The 22,630-nt window shown below is 40.8% G+C and overlaps 1 protein-coding gene across 1 annotated transcript; it reads right to left on the bottom strand.

The window, feature by feature from the left end:
- Positions 1–539: 539 nt before the first annotated feature.
- Positions 540–22,607, bottom strand: LOC117518964 (elongation factor 2-like). The gene is made up of 13 exons (XM_034180249.1): positions 22,478–22,607; positions 12,764–12,978; positions 12,448–12,629; positions 11,265–11,476; positions 9,179–9,360; positions 8,309–8,414; positions 7,798–8,050; positions 6,281–6,476; positions 5,799–6,165; positions 5,301–5,654; positions 5,006–5,188; positions 1,648–1,780; positions 540–835 (listed from the first exon to the last, which is right to left on the bottom strand). The coding sequence occupies exons 1-13, from the start codon at positions 22,478–22,480 to the stop codon at positions 642–644; spliced, it is 2,580 nt and encodes an 859-aa protein (XP_034036140.1). The 5' UTR covers positions 22,481–22,607; the 3' UTR covers positions 540–641.
- Positions 22,608–22,630: the final 23 nt, after the last annotated feature.

Below are 22,630 nucleotides of genomic sequence, written 5' to 3' on the forward strand. Positions count from 1 at the left end.
AGCCAGAGAGGAAAAATTACTAAGGCCCTTTGGGCAAGGTCCTTAATCCCCTAGTTGCTCCCGGTGTATATAGAGTACCTTGCATGGCAGCACCCTGGTATCTGTGAGGCATCATTGTAAAGAGCTTTGAGCTTCTGATGCAGATGGAAAAGTGCTATATAAATGCAGTTCATTTTAAATATAGTAATTTACTAATTTATTCCACTCAGTGCATCCTTCTGGATCTTTCAATTACACTGTGTGTAGGATGTGTAGTGGATCTCAAATGCAGTGTGCAGTACCTTATTGCACAAATGCTTGCACTTTTGCAGCCCACGTGTAGCATTATGATAACATGGACCTGATATGCTGCTTTAACACAGCCTAAAGATAATTTAATTTGAAAGACAAGATATAAATTGATCACACACATGTAACACTGCTTTGTTGGGGGGAGGGGAAAAAAAAAAGAAAAAGCCTTTACTTTTTTTGTTTATTTGTAGTTTACAATTTTTGTATTTTAGTACATTTCAATCCTTTTGGCATTTGTTTCCTTATTTATCCTTTAGGTAAACATGTTCACTGTTCTGTACAGTTATGCCTCACAATGTAAGCCAGATGTGTTGGTAAGTGAAATGAGGCACGATCCAAGCAGTGTCCTTTTACAACTTGTCCAGGTAGTTATCCAAAGCAGGGACACCTTCTTTGAGCCCTTTGCGCTTGCGTGTTTCAGTGACGACTATACCAGGCTTGGTTGCAGCATCTAATGGGTCTCCTGGGAGGATCTGCCAGTGGTCAAATACACACTGCGGGAAGGCCTGACCACCAGTGTTGGAGCGCAGGTCAGCTGTGAAACCTGGAAAAGCACAAGATAAACATTGTTATATGTAGATGCCAATTGTCACAACTGCATTACCTAAGGAGGCTATTTATCAAAACCAGGATTCAATATTGTGTAGTACTGCTGTTACAGAGACTGTAAGAAACCTCAGATTGTCAGAAGTCAAGCAGTCTGTGTGAAGCGTTTCAAGCAGAAGATTGCAAGGTACAAAAAAAACACATTTTAATAAGTTCAGAAAGAGCCCATGTATTCAAATCTTCATCATATGTGCAGTTGTGTATCTGAATATGACTGGAACTGATGGCGCACGTAATCCCTTTGATCATTCATTAATGCCTACATTTTTAACAGAATTATATTTAAACATTTTGTTGTTTATGTATGAGGGAAATTGAGGATTTTAAGTCAAGATACCAGTTATTCACCAACGATATTTTGAAGCCTACTGAATTGAACAGACATAATTCACGGAAGAGGACCATATTTGATGAAGTGATCGCTACAAATATACTCCACTGTTCCCGATGTTTTCCCCATGACCTCCTGCAATCAATCTCAACTACTGCTTTGTCCTTGCAAAACCCTTTTTTAATTCTGAGAAACTTCTTGCAGTTTGTCCGTGTCCCTATTTTTACATCTACAGCCCCAGAAGTGATGCTGCATTGACTTCTCCTATAATGTGTTATATTAACTACTACATAAGCAAAGGTCAGTCAAAATAAAATAAATAAACCTTTCAGTGTCCACATTAGACTATGAGCAACCAGAAACCCTTTGTGTTTTTTTTTCCCCTTGGGGGGTGGGAATAGGGGCAATGATTGACTTACCAAATGACTCATTGACAGGCAAGTAGGCCTTCACGATATACATCGGTGTTCCCATGACTCTGTACTCTTCAAACACATGACCACGCCTCCTGGTCAACACCCCATAGATTCCACCGATGGCGCATTCTGGACACTAAAATGGAGAGTAATCATATTAATGAGTTAAACAGTTCACTGTGAAATGTGTTACAACATGTCAAATCTAGACTTCAAGACTCAAAATGTCATAACAGTGTGATAGTAATTCAGCTAACCATATAAGCTTGGCCGAATTACTATGACTACTTTTACCATGTACACTGGGTTTGGAGCTTGTTGGTTGCAAATTTCTCATTTTATTACCACCACTGTTCAGTTTTTTGATTGTATGTGACAAATAAAATCACTCAATTGGCTTGTTTAAGTAGAGATGGGACCGATCCGATCCTGGATCGGTATCGGGTTCCGACAGACATAATTCACATATCGGAAAATACAGATCCAACCCGCGACATTTTCCGATACTGGACAAGAGCCACTGTGAATCCTCTCAACTGCTGTTTGCTCTCTGCTCGTTTACTACCGAGTGAGAGGAGGGGAGGTTTACTGAAGCCAGGCTGTTTCAGAGAGCTCTCTTCCGCAGTGTTAAGCTGCAGTTAGCGGCAAATTTCTGCCCAGCTGTCGGGTTCAGAGTGTCCGTTCGTTAAGCACGGTTTATCCGAAAAATTAACTGAGCTGTTGCTGAAAATGTGTGCTAAAAAGTTAGCCGCTTCACTGTCCCGAGGCTGTAACATGCCAGTTCAGCGTGGACCCGAGGAGGAGCTGAAAAGAGATTCTGTCTGCTGAAAGGGAAAAGTGTCTCCATTAAAATCCTGCGCATAAGCGTTGCTGGTGATATATTTATTTTAGTTGAAAGGCTTCGTGTTTCCCAAAAGTTTGAAGTTTGCGCAGCACAAAAACTGTTTTTGAGAGGAAAAAAAAAGAGGTAGGCAGAGAGTCCTGTCTTTTCTTTTTAAGGCTATAAAAGAGTAAATAAATAAATAAAATAAAAGTACTTAATTCTTTCACCAATACATCAAATCTCAGCTTTCATCTTAGATGCACCTTCTGGCAAATTGTAGCTGAACTTTCAGGTCGCCTTTTTAAGAAAATCCCGATCTAAAAAGCAACAATAATAATAATATTAAAGCAAACAGAGCTCTGTATCGGATTGGAAAAGTATTGTATCGGCAGATATCCAAATTCAGGTATCGGATCGGAAGTGAAAAATTGTGGATCGTGCATCCCTATTTTTAAGGTAAAAATTTGTTTTGCTAAATGATACTACTTGTTGCAGCTGTGGGGCAGTCCTATTCCTGAAATTTTCAGCTCTTCTATGATGACAGACTGAGCAAATTCATGTGAAAGTAATGGCCCAGTCACACGGCGATTCCTCAACGAAGGGAAAAAGTAAAAAACGTTACAATTCATTGAGAAAAGGTGGACGAAAGCTTTTATCACGGAACAGTCTGCGAAGCAAGAGCGCAAAAGGGACGAAAGAGGAACTTAAAACCAAAGCTCACGATCTCAACGAAACGTGCCTGGAGCCACTGCTGGAGCAGAGCGTGTCTGCTCCAGCACTCAGCGCTGGAACGGAGCTCATAGCGCCTGAGTCCTGGAGAAACTGCAAACAGAATCTGTGGAGATGTTGATGGACCACCTGCTCTGGTTGCTTGTCCAGAACAAAAGAGGGATCATCTCCATCATCATCAGAATCCACAGTCTGTCGACACGATGCATGCTCCAATTAAGAAAAGAAAAGAAAAAAAAAACTGTTCTGTGGTCACTGCTGTATTATGTTCTAAGCCATATATATTGATTTATAACAGAAAACTGTCGAAAGGGAGAATAAATATAAGTGTAAAGATGATTGAATATATCAGAGCAGTAAATTAATCAGTGCGTGTGAATGCGCGCATTGACTTGTGCGGTTATTTCCATCAGCTGATCACTGATCCACAACGTGAATTCTGCCTTCCAGAACAGCTCTTTATTTAATCATTTTTGATTCATCTGCCTGTTGCCACATGCACAGAAGGACTGGATTGTCATTCCTACACTCATATTGTTATATTCAATACAAAATAGTAAGCGCACGCAGAAGCTCCTGCTGCCTCTGATGCTGCATTCAAGTACCGTCGGAAATTACACAACTTTTTCGTTGTTTCAAATTCAACAGTTGCTTGTGGCAAAATAATTATATCCACACAAAAGATTAATTCTGGCCTATGTAATGTGCCTGAGCCCATTGAAGCTGCCCCCACACATAAAAAAAAAAAAATCCAAGCAAGCAGGCTGAGTTTGCCCTGTAATTTCCGACAGTACATGAATGCAGCAGCAGCCTCAGCGCTCACAAACCGGCTTCTGCAGTGTGAAAACATTCAGCTGCTCCAACGAAGTCAAATTAACAATAATGTTACAAAAACTACACAAACGACAGCAAATTTTTCAACAGTTTAAAAATCCTGACGAAGCGCCCGCTGCAGGAACGAAGCTGCGCGAAGGTTAAACAATGTCAATGACATGTTATGAAATTTTTACTGAAGATTCACACCCCGAAAAAAAATCAGGGAAAATTTTCAAAAATCCCTTTAACATTGAACGAATTTTCAAAAATTCATAGCTGTCAAAAAAGATCACATTTCTTCCATATTTGAGTGTTACGTAGGATAGTATCCTTTATCAACTGACAAAGTTAACACTGAAAACCCCATTTAATGTATATTTTACATCTTAATCATGTCCTAATCACACTCATATTTGAAAGTGAGGTGCAGACTGACAATATCTCCTGACAAAGTTTGATCCGAATCTGATCCAGATTGTGGATTTTGTAGACATATGAATTTAATATTGAAAAGCCTATTTGGTGTATATTTTGCATTCAAGTTCAATCAAAAGTGCCTCAATCACTTATTTTTCTGTTATAGATTTACCAACACCACCAAAACTGGATGGAGGTTCTAGTTTCATGTCCATTTGTCTGTCTTCTAGTTATCAGTTGGAAACCAAGTGCCACAGCAGAGATAACCAGTGTTCTGTGAATATTATCTGACAAAATTCAGAACACCCCCCCCCTCCCCCCACACACACAAAACCTAACCCTGACAACACCACAAGTAGACTTTGATTCAAATGCATGAACTAAATACATACCGCTGACATTTGATCTCATCTAATTTGGGTTATGAAAAGCCACTTCTAACAGGACTAATTTTTTTCCAAGGTAAAATTTTGTGAAATTGGAAACTAGTGTCGGTGGAGGTTCGCACTCTACAAGCGCAGTGCTGTAGTTTTGTTAGTTAACAGCACTGTTAAATAAAATAAAAAAAGTGCTTACCTGGATTTCCACCAGGTAGACTGGCTCCATAATTCTAGGATCAGCTGTGAGCTCACAGGCATACAATGCCCTGCGAGCTGTGGGAATTATCTGGCCCCCGCCACGATGAATGGCATCAGTATGCAGGGTCACATCATGGATGTCAAAGCGAACTGCACGCATGTTTTCCTCACAAAGGACACCCTGAAAACAAGTGACACTTCAACTGCTCATGGAGCTATTCAAACCACCTCAGGTTTTACAAAAACCTAAAGTGCATTGCAAAGTGAAATTAATGTTTATTCAGCACCCTTACCTCCTTCGTTGCCCACTGGAAGCCAGCCACAACACTGTCTTTGATTTCATTAAGGTACTGCACTCCCTTGGTAACATCCACTAGCAGATTTGCACCAGTTCCATCAGGACCAAAGCACCAGATCTTTCGAGCCTCAGAGACATCCCACTCATACTTGTCAGCAAGATAGCGTGCACGGGCTTTGAGCTCTTGGCGAGCAGTGACTTCCCCTTTTTCAATGTCTTCTGCAAGCCCATCTTCAAAAGGACGAGCCTTCATGAACAGGCGGTTGTGCTTGTTTGGAGACTTTGACAAACACATTATACTGGACTCTGCACTGACTGTCTCTCTGTAGGACACCACTGGGTCAGATTTCTGAGAAGAAAACCAGAGATGTTTCATGGTGGCCATGTTCACCTTGAACTCCAAAATTTAGTCTAGCAGGTATTTTAATTTCAGGCTTAAATTCAAGTCAGTGTGAACTGATTGCAACAAAATGCCACAAATTCTTTTAATCACCTTGAGCGGAATGCAAGCATGGTCCTCCTCCAGATCCTTCAAACAAATCTCCAGATGCAGCTCACCAGCTCCAGCAATAATGTGCTCTCCAGACTCTTCAATGACACACTGCACCATGGGATCAGACTTAGACAACCTCTTCAAACCCTCTACCAGCTTAGGTAGGTCAGCAGGGTTTTTGGCCTCCACAGCCACTCTCACCACAGGGCTGACGCTAAATTTCATGACTCTCATGTTGTGTGCTTGATCAAAGGTTGTGATTGTTCCCGTTTTGACAAGGTACTGGTCCACTCCAACCAGGCCCACAATGTTACCACAGGGCACATCTTCAATGGGCTCAACATAACGACCCATCATCAATATGGTCCTAGCAGAGCATGTGAGAGAGGAAGAAGCAAAATCACTAAGATGTGACATAATTGTTCCTTACATTAGATGTCAACTTTTAACGAGCTTTTCAACAGCCAGTTTTCTAAACCAACCTCTGAATGGGTTTCAAGTAGAGGTCATCCTTCTTTCCAGGAACAAAATTTGGTCCCATGATACGCACTTTCTGGCCAGTAGACACACACCCAGAGAACACACGGCCGAAAGCATAAAAGCGTCCCTTGTCTGATGTGGGGACCATCTTGGAGATGTACATCATCAAGGGTCCCTTGGGGTCACAGTTCTTGATACCTAGGTAACAGAAGACAGGAAATACTTTGTATGCTTCATTTGGCATTAAAATATTCTCAGACTCAATTTTTTTTGGTTCCCAGTGGAGAAGGGAAGACAAAGCAAATGTGAGAGGTCATGGTGTTGTTAGCCTACACAGCTAACCAGAGTAGCTACGTTCTCTCGCCTGCACAACCGCCTCAACATGTTTGAGCTCCAGTGTCGCAGACTGAATGGTCCGCCCGAAAAATTGGTCCTCCACTTTGCACGTCATTTAAGAGTTCAGCTGCTCGTCTGAGACAGTCTCTTCACCCAAAGCGATCAAATGGATTAATGGGATTATTAACCATCAGATGACAAGGTAAAACCTCTTAAATCATTCTAAAGTCAGTTTTAAGCAGAAACGAGGTGACACTCCGTGGCACTTTGAAATGAATGATGCGCAGTGACCGCATCAGCTAGCAGCTCGTGTAGCTGCGGTGCTCTGATCGCTTCCCTCGTCTTTTATGATGAAATAATGCTGAATTTATGTGGAAATGATTGTTGTACAAAGCTTTAGATATCTGTCAGACAGATGATGAGAGGAGTGCAGTTTGAAGCAGAAACAAGGTGATAATTGGTGTACTGCGGCTGATGATGCATGCACAATGAAGCCAGGGTGGACAGATTTGTTTTTTTTTTAGGAGGGACCATTCGGTCTACAACACCGGATCATACACACATGTCCACTTTCGACCACATCGTCACCTTTTCTTTGCATTTTTACTGTTTGTGTGCAATTTGACCCCCCCCCCCCCCCCCCCCCCCCCCCCCAAGAACAAAAAAAAAAACTCAGGAAGTGCCATTTCTGTCCCCGGAAGTGGAGACATTGTCATATGGGTCATATTTTACCCCTGTAGCGCTCAACCTCCAACAAGACTGTACCGCCCAATTACAGGTGTTGTACCATCTTTTTGCACATGATTCACTCAATTCTTTGTCTGGTTTCAACATTCCAATGTTGAAACATTCAGTTCTTCTTTGTCTTTCGGCTGTTCCTGTTAGGGGTCGCCACCAATTTGCAGTGTGAAGCACAGTAACAGCCAAGTACTGGGGCATGGTTCATACACATGTGATAAACTGAACAGTGGTAGTCATTGTGAACATCTTGAGATTAAAAATACAAGATATAAAATGTGGTGAAGCTGTCAGTGTCACTGTATTACTGATAGAGGTGACTGACATCAGTAAATTGCATAAAAGTTGCAGTTATGTAGGCAGATTTTACTTTGCTTTACTCAAATAGGCCACAGAATACAACACTGAGATCCCAAAGCAAAACTGTAGTATAGCCCATTCTTACCCATGGCAGCCTCATCATCCCCAGGTCCTTCATAGAGCAGCTCACAGCGGTACTTCTGGGCAGTCACAGGAGAAGGGAGATGGATGGTAATCATTTGTAGCAGGGCTTCCCCAGCAGGCAACCAGCGACGCATCACAGCTTTAAGGAGAGGCTTGCCCTCCTTTTCCTTGTCATCAGCATCAAGTTTGATATCCAGCTTCTCTATCAATTTGGCTGTCTCCTCCTTCTTGAAGTTCATTATGGCATCAAACACCTAAGACAAAAATGGGGCTTGAATGCTGTTAAGTATAATAGTCAGGATCAAAAAGATCTGAAGCCACTGTTTATGCCCTCTTCAGACTGTAAGCCATCATCAGATTGACTCAGGTCAAAGTGAAGAATAAAACAAGTCATCAGCTGAAGGCAAGGAAAATGGCTTTTACTTGGGTTGTCAAAATAAAACCCAACATTACCACCTTATGAACACAATTATTGCAATGAACTTTGTTCTCAGACAGCAATGTTTTCCTACCTTGAAAATGGGATCAAGAACAAGAGCAACAAAGGTACGATCAAGTTTCTTGCCAGATGCTGCAATAGCAGACTTGCTGAACTTTCCACTTGCTGTATCGTGATACCTATAACACATAATGCAGGGGAGTCAAAACAAGCAAGGCAGGCTCTCTCCAGGAGCAGGGCTAGAGACTCCAGCACTCAATATCACGAGCAGCACCAACAGCTACTGGGCTGTTTTACAATCAGGGACATAAGTGGATTTTAAAGATAAAAAGTGGTTTAATGACATGGTGGAAATGACCAGCAAGTTTAGTTTGCCATACATGGATAACTACTGGTCTGTCAGCAGCAACAGTCATTTGGTTTGTTGTCCCCATTTGCTAACCAGCAGAACTCTAATTTTAACAGTTTTTACCAAAATATCTGTCATTTCCATGATGTCTAATTTTGATGGGCGGCCAGAACTATTACTTAAGCCTACTCTATAGCGATCTAACTCCCAGGATCACTGCCCAGTGGGGAAATGATTTGAAACAGGCGTCCAAAAATAAAATGTCTTGCCTGTCAAAAATTTCCTCTGTTAATAGAGTACATTTTAAACTCCAGCACTAGTATTATGTGAATAATAATTTTTTGTTTGAAAGAGGTAATCACTATCTGATGTCACAAAATGATGTGTACCTAATTTGCTCAAATGTCTAATATTGGGGTTTAACTCTGTAGCCAAAAAAAGTTTTACTTATTTTCAATCTTGAAATAAATATATATGCAAACATCTGACAGATCTGAAACTTTGGGCATTTATGTACCCCAGTCAGCAGTTCGATATGGATGAATAACTTTTGGTGCCAGTTACACATACTTGTGTACCCTGACTGTCACTCACCTATCACCCCACAGCTTCTTCATCATGTCTTCCACTTTTTTACAGCGTTCAGCTGGGGTCATCTGAGTGTTGCCACCCTTGGCAGCAAATTTTGCTGTGTACATCTCGGCAAATTGCTTGAGTGTGAAAGCCCAGCCATGGAGTCCAGAGCCAAAGCCAACAGTACCAACAACTGGATCAATCTAGGAGATCAGAGAGGTTGAACTATAAATCTGATCAATCTCAAGAAATGAGCATGCATGCCAAAACTGATGTGTGTGTGTGTGAGAAATTCCCATAATGAATGAGGCCCAAAACCTATGGTGGGAAAACAGATTTCATCTAACTTTTGACTTGCAATATGAGATCAGATTGAAATTGGACATGCAAGTAAATCAGATTTTTACTAGCAGTCTGAACAAGGCCTGAGAGATACCCTTTTGCAAGATTTTGCCCAGAGAAATGTCACCCCACAATTACAAAGATACTCTTCATGACTGTGTGTATAAAATGGAGGTGGGAAGGCTAAGATGAATGACCAAATCCATCATGAATGGCTGCTTTAAGTCATTCCCCTTTCTTAGGCCATCAGCCACGGTTTACATAATGCCTTTCTACTTCTCCAGTAAGTCACGATGCAGTTGGCTGGCCATGTTTGACAACTATGACGAGAAACCAACACTGTACCCACGCTCTCACATTCTGCAGTCTGAACACTACATAAAAATTTTATCTGTGCACATTTTCTCATCTGCAAATACCAATAATTAATTCGGAGCTTTTATCTACCAATACCGCTATTTTCCCAAATATAAATCCTGCATCCCTACTCAAAACTAGTCTTCAATGTAATCACACCTTGAGCGCAGCAGCCATTCCAACTGCTGCCATATACACAAGGACAAAATTATTAGCCCCCTATAAAATGTAACATTTTCCTCAAGTGATTTCTTTTCTTCTTTTAAACTGAAGAATTGAAGCACTTTTTCATTGGTTCAAAGCAAAGCCACACCCTGCTCTACTCGGGGAAGGTCTACCAATGTTCCCAGGAAGACGGAGGAGAAGGACCGTGGCTCATGGCAAAAAGTAAACAGAGCAGAGTGAAAATTCACACAATCCCTTCCTCCGCGGTGCAGCGCCATCCATGCTGACATTGCTGCTGCTTTGATTAGTACAGAATGGGATGTTGCTTTGACAGTGAGTGTCATATTTTGGCCCCAAAACATGCATAACCACCACGTGCACGCGCATATGTGCGGTTAAATTTTTCCAAATGACAGAAATCCGTCGTGGTGACGGAGAACTTTAACCCATGACTTAACTGCTTCGATTAACTGGACAGGAAGGGCTTTAAAAATGCTGTACACCTTTGTTTATTCTTTAAAAAGTAAATGTAACAAGTTTTCAGAGGAAATAAATTCACACATACAAAAACACACGCAGACACACAGGCTCTTGGTTGATGCACACAGCAAGTTAACCTTTTCAACACACACACACACCCAATATACATGAAAAAAAGTTTATTTCAGTAATTCCATTCAACAAATGAAACTTGTATATTATATTCATTCATTACACACAGAATTATATATTTCAAATGTTTATTTCTTTTAATTTTGATAATTATAACTGACAACTAATGAAAATCCCAAATTCAGTATGTCAGAAAATTAGGCCAACATTTCCAAAAATCCTTTTTTTGCATTGGTCTTAATATTCTAATTTTCTGAGCTATTGAATTTAGGATTTTCATTAGTCGTCAGTTATAATCATCAAAATTAAAAGAAATAAACATTTGAAATATATCAGTCTGTGCGCAATGAATGAATATAATATACAAGTTTCACTTTTTTAACAGAATTACTGAAATAAAACAACTTTTTCATGATATTCTAATTATATGACTAGCACCTGTACCTGCACCTTGAAAACAGACCGATGTATACCTCACACAAAACAGAAAATTAAAAATGCGCAAGTCTCAAATGCCTGTTTTTGACAATAATGCCAGAAACATCAAGTATGAGACAAGTGATTAAACAAATCAATAACATTTGTTCACTTCAAAAACAACAGGTGTTATGATGGCCTGATCGTCATTCACCATGATGTTGCCCATGGGTCCACCTTCATCTTCACCATAGGTAGAGATGATAACATTGACAGTCTCAACGATGCGCTGGAAAGTCTGGTAAAGGTCTTCAGGTTCAAGCTGCAGCTCCAACAAGGCACGGTCCATCTTATTCATCATCAGGACCGGTTTGATGCGTTCACCAATGGCCTGTCGGAGTACTGTCTCAGTCTGCACACAAACGCCTGGTAAGGACACAAAAATGTACCCACCATGAGGAAATCGGGAGGGGGAAATTGTATTTCTTTTCTTTTGCTGGCTTTAGGGAAGACGGCAATAATACTGAACTAATTAATGATAGTTTCTCTAGGATACCAAATTAAATGTTTCGTGCTTTGATCCCTTATGTTAAATAACTTTGATATCCTTGCATTTTGGACTACTCCTTTAATAAATGATGTTTAAGAAGGTAGCTTTGGGCTTCAGTTAAATATTACCATGCATTTTGTCTTGTGTAGCATTATAACAGATCTAATTCACACACACACACACACACACACACACACACACACACACAGATTTATTCAGTGTTTAGTGTATATTTATACATGCCATACAGAGCAGCTCAAACCAATGTCAATTTCCTTTGAAAAAAAAAATGGCTGTGGAGTGCAACATTTCCACAACAGCTGCACTAATAAATTAACTCTACAGCCTGTTGATAAAAACTCTAATCAAATCTGAAAAAAAGCATTTTTTTGAATAGTTAAACATGATTAATTTAAGGTGCGCTTCCTTTTGCTTCATCTGCAGAGGTGGAGAGCAGCCAGTGGAGGAAACCACGTTAAAAAAAAAACAAAAAACAAAAACATATAAACACACTGCTTCGCTTTAAAAGCACAACAAGTCTGTTTCAGATGATCAGCACAGACCCTTAAAAGGCTTTATTTTACTCAGCATGTGGCTTTGTAAACTTGTAGCATCGCCTGCTACATTGATTAGCGCTTACATTAGTTATGCGCATGCTCTACGGTCATCTTCTCGGTTTTTTGTGGGAGCGTTACAGTGCCACCTACAGGCCTGGCATATGTACTACAGCTTTAAACGAAGCTTCAAGGCAAAGAATTTGCGTCGAACATTTTTTGTGATCAAATTACTCGATTAATCGTTTCAGCCCTAAACAAATTTTTTTTTTTGCATAGTCTACCCTCCTTACCAGACACACAGTCTACTACAACCAGAGCCCCATCAGTCACACGGAGAGCAGCAGTTACTTCAGAAGAAAAGTCCACATGGCCTGGAGAGTCTATCAGATTGATCAAAAAGCCAGATCCATCCTTGGACTGCTTAATGAAGGCCAAGTCATTTTCACTCAACTCGTAGAACAGGGAGATGGCTCTGCAAGTGAGCACATTCAACAAGGTTCAATTTCCTGCATTTAAAAGTGTGCATGCATATACAGACAAATGAGCATAAGTTTACTAAAAAAAAATGAAGCTGTGTAGGCAAACAGTATGGAACACGCTACTTACGTAGACTTTATGGTAATACAGCGTTCCTGTTCATCTTTGCGGGTGTCTGTGAAACGGGTCTCTCCAGCACGAGCTGAGGCAATGATACCTGCCTTTGACACCAACGAGTCTGTCAGGGTGGACTTGCCATGGTCAACATGTGCAATCACAGACATGTTGCGGATGTTGGCTTTCTTGTCCATGATGGTGCGGATCTGATCTACAGTGAAGTTCACCTGGAGGAAACAACTCATGTCAGTAAACTGGTAATTTGCAGAATGGATGTCAATCGCAGAATGAGTAGCTTTGCTTATATTACACTAAAAACAAGCATTGATGAGATGATCAGCTCACCACTAAAATAATGAAGTTATTTAAACACTATTTAAAGCTATACATCGGCCCAACCCCTTGACAGAACAGCGACGGAATGGCAGAATGTACCTGGCAGGTGCATAAGAGCATTGCATAAGTGGAAGCTTATGTGATGTCATCTAGTGTTAAAGTAGACCTGCACTGAAATAAATGCAGTCAGATCTTTGGACCAAAAAATGACATATTTACACATAAGATCCTTCTGAATGTAGTAAAGTAAATCTGCAAGCCCAGATCTGTCATTCAACGGAGAAATCTTCATTTAAAAATGACAAATTTACAGCTAAAATTTAGCCCTCCGCAAAACTCATCACATCCGGGACGCAGCCGAGACGTCAGGGAAAAGACCCTATCCCAGCATGCTTTGCGCGCGCCAACTGTAATTTGTGGATTTACGTCAGTTTGCATCTGCACCTTTTTCTTGTCTTATACGGAAGGATCTACTTTTTTTAAAACTTCATACTGTCTTGCGGCACGTTTGGTGAGTACACATTTCTTTTATTTGTGCTTGAAAATTAATTTGGGGGACTTTTTCCCCATACGCCCGTTTGAGTGGTATCGCATTGAAAATCTACTGTCTTTCGCCTCCGGTGTTACCGTCGCGGGTACGGAGGCGGGACCCGCAAAGAATCCAAGTCATTAAAAAGATATAAACCTCTCTCAGCGGCCACGGAGCTCTGCGGCTCCGATTACCGAGACGTGCGGCGCTGCGGAAAGTCTGTCCTTGCAGCAACAGGTGTCACCGGCCGCTCCGCATCAGAACAGTGAGCGTAGTCTCTGGACTTTTGCCAAGTTGGCTGCACCTCCATTCAGTAGACAGGGACGTGGTGCCGGCTGCACAGCAGACACGGGGGCGATGTGAGTGGCCCGCTTCAGCGTTTACCGAGCACGCAAACTCAGTAAGCGCAGCGGAGGCAGAGAGCGAGTCGTCGGGGAAGAACGTTGCCCGCTGTCGATGTCGCCGCTGATCTGAGCATGCAGAGCTGTATCTCATTCATTGCATCTTACTTTTGGATGCTGAAACCAGGACGTGTATAACAGTAACATTACTAACAGATAAAATCAATTTCAATGCGGGATCGGACTGAAGGCGGGAGCGCTCCGTCTTCTGCCGGATGTCACTGCAATGACCCGGATGTACAAACAGTTTTCGCTGAGGGCCAAATTTTAGCTGCAAATTTGTCATTTTTAAATGAAGATTTCTCCACTGAATTACAAATTTGGGCTTGCAGATTTACTTTACTGCATTCATAAGGGTCTTACAAATACATATCAGCTATTTCTTTCTGAGATCTGACCACATTTATTTCAATGCAGGTCTACTTTAATGACAGTAAATTTTCCAATATGGCAATCTGCTATTCCTGCAATTAGTGCTAATTGGGACACAAAAGAGAGAAGTTCATGCTTTGAACATGACGGGGGACTTTCCGCTTTGAATGATTATCCGCTGTGTGTTGAGAAGGTGGAGGGAATATTTCAAGGGGCATATGAAGAAAATGAGAGAGACAAAAGGCAGGATGATGTGGTGAGAGTAAATCAGGAAGTAAAGGAGATTAGTAAGGATGAAGTGAGGGCAGCTATGAAGAGGATGAAGAGTGGAAAGACAGACCAGATGACATTCCAGTGGAGGTATGGAAATGTCTAGGAGAGATGGCAGTGGAGTTTCAAACCAGATTGTTTAATAAAATCTTGGAAAGTGAGAGGATGCCTGAGAAGTGGAGACCAAGTGTGCTAGTTCCTATTTTTAAGATCAACTGCGATGTGCAGAGCTGCAGAAACTACAGAGGCTTGATAGTTGATCAGTCACAGCATGAAGTTATGGGAAAGAGTAGTAGAAGCTAGGCTTAAAAAATGGGTGAGGATCTGTGAGCAGCAATATAGTTTCATGCCAAGAATAGGGATGGGTACTGATAAGATTTTATCGATAGAGGCCATTATCGATTCTGCCTATCAATCCGATTCCTTATCGATACCTCTTGGGAATTTTTTTGGCGTACTCAAAGTAGGCTTTACAGGTTTTCTATGTCAACCTTATTTTAAATTTGTCACTGGATCCTTGATCTCTGGACATAAATAAAAATAAAATCTGTAGTTTTTGTCAAAAACATTTCTTTTCAGATATGTTGGCACAAATGTTTCTCCATACCTCTGAGCTGAGCTCAGCTGGCTGCTGCACGTCAGCGCAGGACGTCTCATTTTGGGAGGGAAAAAAGTTTTGATCGATTGCAGTTTGTTTGTATCACAACGTTTGCAAAGAGGTATCATTTGATTTAAACGGTGTTTCACTTTGAATTTATTAATTCCGACGGGACTCCATTATTCTAACTTGACTCGGCAGAAAGCCGCACAGCGTTTGGAACTGTGTGAACGATTCTCATTTCTTTCTTGCAACAAGGCAGGAGTCCCAGTTAGTGACTTTAATCCACACAAAAGTGACTCACGATTGACGTATTCAGGGATGATAGTGGTAATAAAACAAAAAGCTGAAACCCAAAATTACCCCCCCCGGAAAATTTTTGAATTCTAGAAGCTCAAATGCAATCTGGGGCTATTCCAGACAATAAACTGTAGTGACTGCAGCATCCATGTTGGTGAGGGGGGGAAAAAAAAAAGAAAAAAAAAACCTTTCCTTATTCAAATTCATTCCAGTAGTATTCTCCTCTTACTAGGATACAACAGTTTTCTAGCTTGGTAGATAGTTCTGGAGGAAATCACTGAAAAAATGAACAAATCGAAAATATGGTTTGACCGAAACACTGTCATTAAACTTAAAACAGGGATGAAGTGGAGGTCTAAGAGTCACTAGGTGTTCACAGGAAACAGGTATTTCTATATTTATGTTCATTGTTAGTTTATCTTTTTTGTTGTTTCTTCAGATTCTTCTCTAACATTGTACTGTAGCATTATTAGTTATTACTATTATTGTTGTTGCTATTATTAATATATAAATAAAATTAAAAAAACATTACAATTTGGAATACATTTGACTCTTTTACGACAAACACTGAGCCATTATTATAAGGAAAACAAATGCACACAAACGCGCTGAGATGAGAACAGCTTAATGCTAACTAACACTGAAACATCACAGACATGCTAACGCCTTAGCATCCGTTCCATTTAAGTTATAAATACACCTATCAACTGTTTCAGAAGACCATAACAGGTCCGTTTAACATAAAAAAGGTAAATATTACTCACAGACATATGCGCTTTAGAGTTTTAGCGGGGAAAAATTAAGATAAAGTGAAATAGAACCAACGAAGCAGCAGATCAAAGCACTGCTTCATTGGTTCAAGGTTCAAAGCAAAGCCGCACTGCAGAAATAGTTTACAGACCCACTGCAGGGTCTGTAATCAATATATAGAAATCATCATTTTCCTGACAAACAACCCCCAAAACAATGGCCACTCTGAAGGCCCGAAAAGGGAATCGTTAAGCAAAAAGGATACTGATGTCGATGGATCAAATTATTTCTTAACGATACCCGAAAAGAACCGGTTCCCGATACCCATCCCTAGCCAAGAAAGAGCAATACAGATGCAATGTTTGCTCTGAGAATACTGCTAGATAAGTATAGCGAAGGCCAGAAGGAGTTACATTGCGTGTTTGTGGATTTAGAGAAATCTTATGACAAGATGCCAAGAGAAGAGTTGTGGCATTGTATGAGGAAGTCTGAAGTGGCAGAGAAGTATGTGAGAGTACAACCCCTGGCAAAAATTATGGAATCACCGGCCTCGGAGGATGTTCATTCAGTTGTTTAATTTTGTAGAATAAAAGCAGATCACAGACATGACAAAACTAAAGTCATTTCAAATGGCAACTTTCTGGCTTTAAGAAACACTAAGAAATCAGAAAAAAAAAAAAATTGTGGCAGTCAGTAACGGTTACTTTTTTAGACCAAGCAGAGGGAAAAAATATGGAATCATGAAAAACAAAAGAACACTAACACATCACTAGTATTTTGTTGCACCACCTCTGGCTTTTATAACAGCTTGCAGTCTGAGGCATGGACTTAAAGTAGACCTGCATTGAAATAAATGTGGTCAGATTTCAGAAAGAAATAGCTGATATGTATTTATAAGCCCCTTGTGAATGCAGTAAAGTAAATCTGTAAGCCCAAATTTGTAATTCAGCGGAGAAATCTTCATTTAAAAATGACAAATTTGCAGATAAAATTTGGCCTTCAACGAAAACTGTTTGTACATCCGGGTCATTGCAGTGACATCTGGCAGAAGACGGAGTGCTCCCGCCTTCAGTCCGATCCCGCATTGAAATTGATTTTATCTGTTAGTAATGTTACTTATACACGTCCTGGTTTCAACATCCAAAAGTAAGCTGCAATGAAAGTGAGATGCAGATCTGTGTGCTCAGATCAGCAACGACATCGACAGCGGGCACCGTTCTTCCTCTCCCGTTCCCTGCCTCCGCTACGCTCGCTGTTTTAATGCGAAGCGGCCAGTACACCTGTTGCTGCAAGGACAGACTTCTTGCGGCAAAATCCACAGCACCGCACGTCTCGGCAATCGGAGCCCCAGAGCTCCATGGACGCGGAGAGGTTTATATATTTTTAATGACTGGGATTCTTTGTGGGTCTCGCCTCCATATCCCGCAATGGTACCGGAGGCGAAAGACAGTAGATTTTCATTGTGACACCACTCAAACGGGCGTATGAAAAAGTCCCCCAAAAATAATTTTCAAGCACAAATAAAAGAAATGTGTGCTCACCAAACGTGTCGCAAGACAATATGAAGTTTTAAAAAAAGTAGATCCTTCCGTATAAGACAAGAAAAAGGTGCAGATGCAAACTGACGTAAATCTACAAATTACAATTGGTGCAATGCATGCTGGGAGAGGGTCTTGTCCGTGACGTCTCGGCAGCGTCCATGATGAGAGGGACAATTTGTGGAGGGCTAAATGTTAGCTGTAAGTTTGTCATTTTCAAATGAAGATTTCGCCGTTGAATGACAGATCTGGGCTTGCAGATTTACGTTACTACATTCAGAAGGATCTCATGTGTAAATGTAAGTCATTTTTTGTTCAAAAAATCTGACTGCATTTTTTTCAATGCAGGTCTCCTTTAATGAGTGACGAACAGTACTCTTCATCAATCTGGCTCCAACTTTCTCTGATTGCTGTTGCCAGATCAGCTTTGCAGGTTGGAGCCTTGTCATGGACCATTTTCTTCAACTTCCACTAAAGATTTTCAATTGGATTAAGATCCGGACTATCTGCAGGCCATGACATTGACCCTATGTGTCTTTTTGCAAGGAATGTTTTCACAGTTTTTTCTCTATGGCAAGATGCATTATCATCTTGAAAAATGATTTCATCATCCCCAAACATCCCTTCAATTGATGAGATAAGAAAAGTGTCCAAAATATCAACGTAAACTTGTGCATTTATTGATGATGTAATGACAGCCATCTCCCCAGTGCCTTTACCTGACATGCAGCCCCATATCATCAATGACTGTGGAAATTTACATGTTCTCTTCAGGCAGTCATCTTTATAAATCTCATTGGAACGGCACCAAACAAAAGTTCCAGCATCATCACCTTGCCCAATGCAGATTCGAGATCCATCACTGAATATGACTTTCATCCAGTCATCCACAGTCCACGATTGCGTTTCCTTAGCCCATTGTAACCTTGTTTTTTTCTGTTTAGGTGTTGATGGCTTTCGTTTAGCTTTTCTGTATGTAAATCCCATTTCCTTTAGGTGATTTCTTACAGTTCGGTCACAAACGTTGACTCCAGTTTCCTCCCATTCGTTCCTCATTTGTTTTGTTGTGCATTTTCGATTTTTGAGACATATTGCTTTAAGTTTTCTGTCTTGACGCTTTGATGTCTTCCTTGGTCTACCAGTATGTTTGCCTTTAACAACCTTCCCATGTTTGTATTTGGTCCAGAGTTTAGACACAGCTGACTGTGAACAACCAACATCTTTTGCAACATTGCATGATGATTGACCCTCTTTTAAGAGTTTGATAATCCTCTCCTTTGTTTCAATTGACATCTCCTGTGTTGGAGCCATGATTCATGTCAGTCCACTTAGTGCAACAGCTCTCCAAGGTGTGATCACTCCTTTTTAGATGCAGACTAACGAGCAGATCTGATTTGAAGCAGGTGTTAGTTTTGGGGACGAAAATTTACAGGGTGATTCCATAATTTATTCCTCAGAATTGAGTGAGTCCACATTTTTTTCCCTCTGCTTGGTCTAAAAAGTAACCGTTACTGACTGCCACAATCTTTTATTATTTTTTTTCTTGATTTCTTAGTGTTTCTTAAACCCAGAAAGTTGCCATTTGAAATGAATTTAGTTTTGTGTCATGTCTGTGATCTGCTTTTTTTTCTACAAAATTAAACTGAATGAACATCCTCCGAGGCCGGTGATTCCATAATTTTTGACAGGGGTTGTAGTACAGGACATGTACAAGGACAGTGTGACAGCAGTGAGATGTGCAGTAGGAATGACAAACTCATTCAAGGTGGAGGTGGGTCCTTTCTTGTTCGCAGTAGTGTTGAACAGGTTAACATAAGATCAGACAAGAGTCTCCATGGACTATAATGTTTGTAGATGACTGATCTGTAATGAGAGTAGAGAGCATATTGAGTCTAGTCTGGAGAGGTGGATATATGCTCTGGAGAGAAGGGGAATGAAAGTCAGGAGGAGCACGATTGAGTACATGTGTGTGAATGAGCGGGAGCCCAGTGGAATAGTGCAGTTACAAGGAGTAGAAGTGGTGAAAGCAGATGAGTTTAAATACTTGGGGTCAACTGTCCAAAGTAATGGAGAGTGTAACAGAGAGGTGAAGAAGAGAGGGCAGGCAGTGTGGATTGGATGAGTTGTGATCAAAGAATATCTGCAAGAGTCAAGGGGAAAGTCTACAAGACAGTGAGACCAGCTATGTTGGACGGTGGCACTAACAAAAAGACAGGAAGCAGATCTAAAGATGTTGCGATTCTCTTTGGGAGTGATGAGGATAGACAGGATTAGGAATGAATGTATCAGAGGGACAGCTCAGGTGGGATGGTTTGGAGACAAAGTAAGAGAGGGGAAACTGAGATGGGAGATGGTTTGGATATGTGCAAAGGAGGGACTCAGTGCATATAGGGAGAAGGATGCTGAGGATGGGGCCACCAGGCAGGAGAAGAGTGATGACAAAGCGGAGGTTTATGGATGTACTGAGGGAGGACATGCAGGTGGTTGGAGAGACAAAGGAAGATACAGAGGACAGGGTGAGATGGAAGCGATTGATCTGCTGTGGCGCCCCCTAATGCCAGCAGCTGGAAGAAAGAACAAGATTAAATTGACTTCATTGACAACTCTGAATAAATCTCATGTTAGACTGTTCTAGACCTTCAGCTGGCCGACCAAACAAGCCAGACAATACAAAACTGCTGATTTCAATTGACAAGCATACAGCCAGAGCGTGTTTTCAGAGAGGACAATCACATGTAGGGAAGGGTATTGATAAGATTTTATCGACAGATGCCACTATCGATTCCGCTTATCGATCCGATTCCTTATCAATACCTCTTGTGAATTTTCTGTGCACTAAAAGTAGCCTTTACAGGTTTTCTATGTCAACAACATTTTAAATTGGTTGGTGGATCCTTGATCTCTGGACATTAAGAAAATCTGTAGTTTTTGTCAAAAGCATTTCCTTTCAGACATTTTGGCATGAATCCGTACCTCTGAGCTGACCTCAGCCAGCCGCTGCACGCCTGAGCAGAGGGGTGAGGGGTTTGATCGATTGTAGTTTGTATTACATTTGGAAAGATGCCATTTGATTTAAATGACATTTCACTTTGAAGTTATTAATTCTGACTTGACTTGGCAGAGAGCCGCACAGCGTTTGGAGCTGTGTGAACAGAATGGAGGACGATTCTCGTTTCATTCTCGCAACAAGACAAAAGTCCCAGTTAGTGACTTTAATCCGCACAAAAGTGACTCACGATTGACATATTCAGGGATGAAAGTGGTGAAAAATAAAAAAAGCTGAAACCCAAAATTTCCCAAATTGTTATTAAACTTAACAGGGATGAAGCAGAGGTGTAAGAGTCACTAGATGTTCACAGGAAACATTTATTTCTACATTTATGTTCAGTGTTAGTTGGTTTTATCTTTTCTGTTTTGTTTTTATCAGGTTCTTTTATTCTCATTCTCTAAAATTGTACTGTAGCATTATTAGTTGTTATTACTATTATTATTGCTGTTATCAATATATAAATAAAAACATAATTAAGATAAAGATACCCATCCCTTATCACATGTGTGCAAAAGTAGGAATTCTCAATCTTCACCGGCAGTGAAGTATACCCGACCGTGAGAATACAAATAAATTAAACAGCATTTCTGGTGTGGGACAAGTTACACTTTATATATGAAAATGCTGTTCCACCTGTCCTATTGACAAGTGGGCCAAGATATCGATGTCTACTCCTGATTATATGGGCAATGACAAAGCACCAAATAAACACCCACGCTATGCGTGTTACCACTAAGTGTCACCATCATCTGTAACTTTGCTCACAGATATCTAGTTTTATTTGACATTGCGTCCATACTGTGATACTTACATGTAATTTATTTATTTTAAACCACTGACACGAATCAGCTTCAGAAACAAACCATTTGGTGACTTCCGACACTGCAAAACAGCCACTGCCCACGGGTTCTCACGAAACAATGACGTCATTGAACAGTTCACCATAGCCCAAATTATTTTTCAGTCACTTTTACACACACACACACACACACACAAACAACACACAATTAAAGCTATCAGTCTAGATTATGAGTGTTACCTAAACTAAGCAAATTAAATGAAACGTGCCGGTTTTTAATACCACAGTCACCGGCATGAATAGGCCACGTGTACAGATGCTGACGTTATGTTAGATGCTAACATTTACCGGCTAACCACTTTAGCCGCCCGAAACAACGAAACTACATTCACAACAATCCACCACACTCCAACAACTTATAACGGAGCAGACGGGTTTATTTATTTTTGTAACTGGAGAAAATCCGCTGCCGTCACAGTCGGCACAAAAAGCGCCACGACAGTGGCTGCGGTCTGCAAAATAAAACATGTATCCGTATAAAACTCTTAAATATGGAATAAAGAGCAACCCGGTAAAACCCCTCACAAAGACTCTGGGAGCCTCGACGACTCTTATGAACAATAATATAACGGTACAGGCGGACAAAATGGCTGCCATTAAAAACGCAATCTACGAGAGGCATAACGTCGATAATCACAGTACCGAACAAAAAATTACTGGTGATGTTTAAACGCGTTGGATACCGGGTAGCAATTGGTCGTTCGAAATAAATTCATGTACTCACCATCTTGACGGATGCTTTTGGATTCACTTAGTGGGGGAATTAGAGAAGGGATTTTTACACTGCCCACCACACGAGGGAACAGGCAGGGAAGAGGCCAGTGACGTCAACAAACAGGCTTTTATACTGCGTGGTTTTCCGGCATAGACATTATAA

Source organism: Thalassophryne amazonica, chromosome 10 (genome assembly GCF_902500255.1).
Source record: "Thalassophryne amazonica chromosome 10, fThaAma1.1, whole genome shotgun sequence".
In the NCBI taxonomy this organism is placed as follows: Eukaryota; Metazoa; Chordata; class Actinopteri; order Batrachoidiformes; family Batrachoididae; genus Thalassophryne; species Thalassophryne amazonica.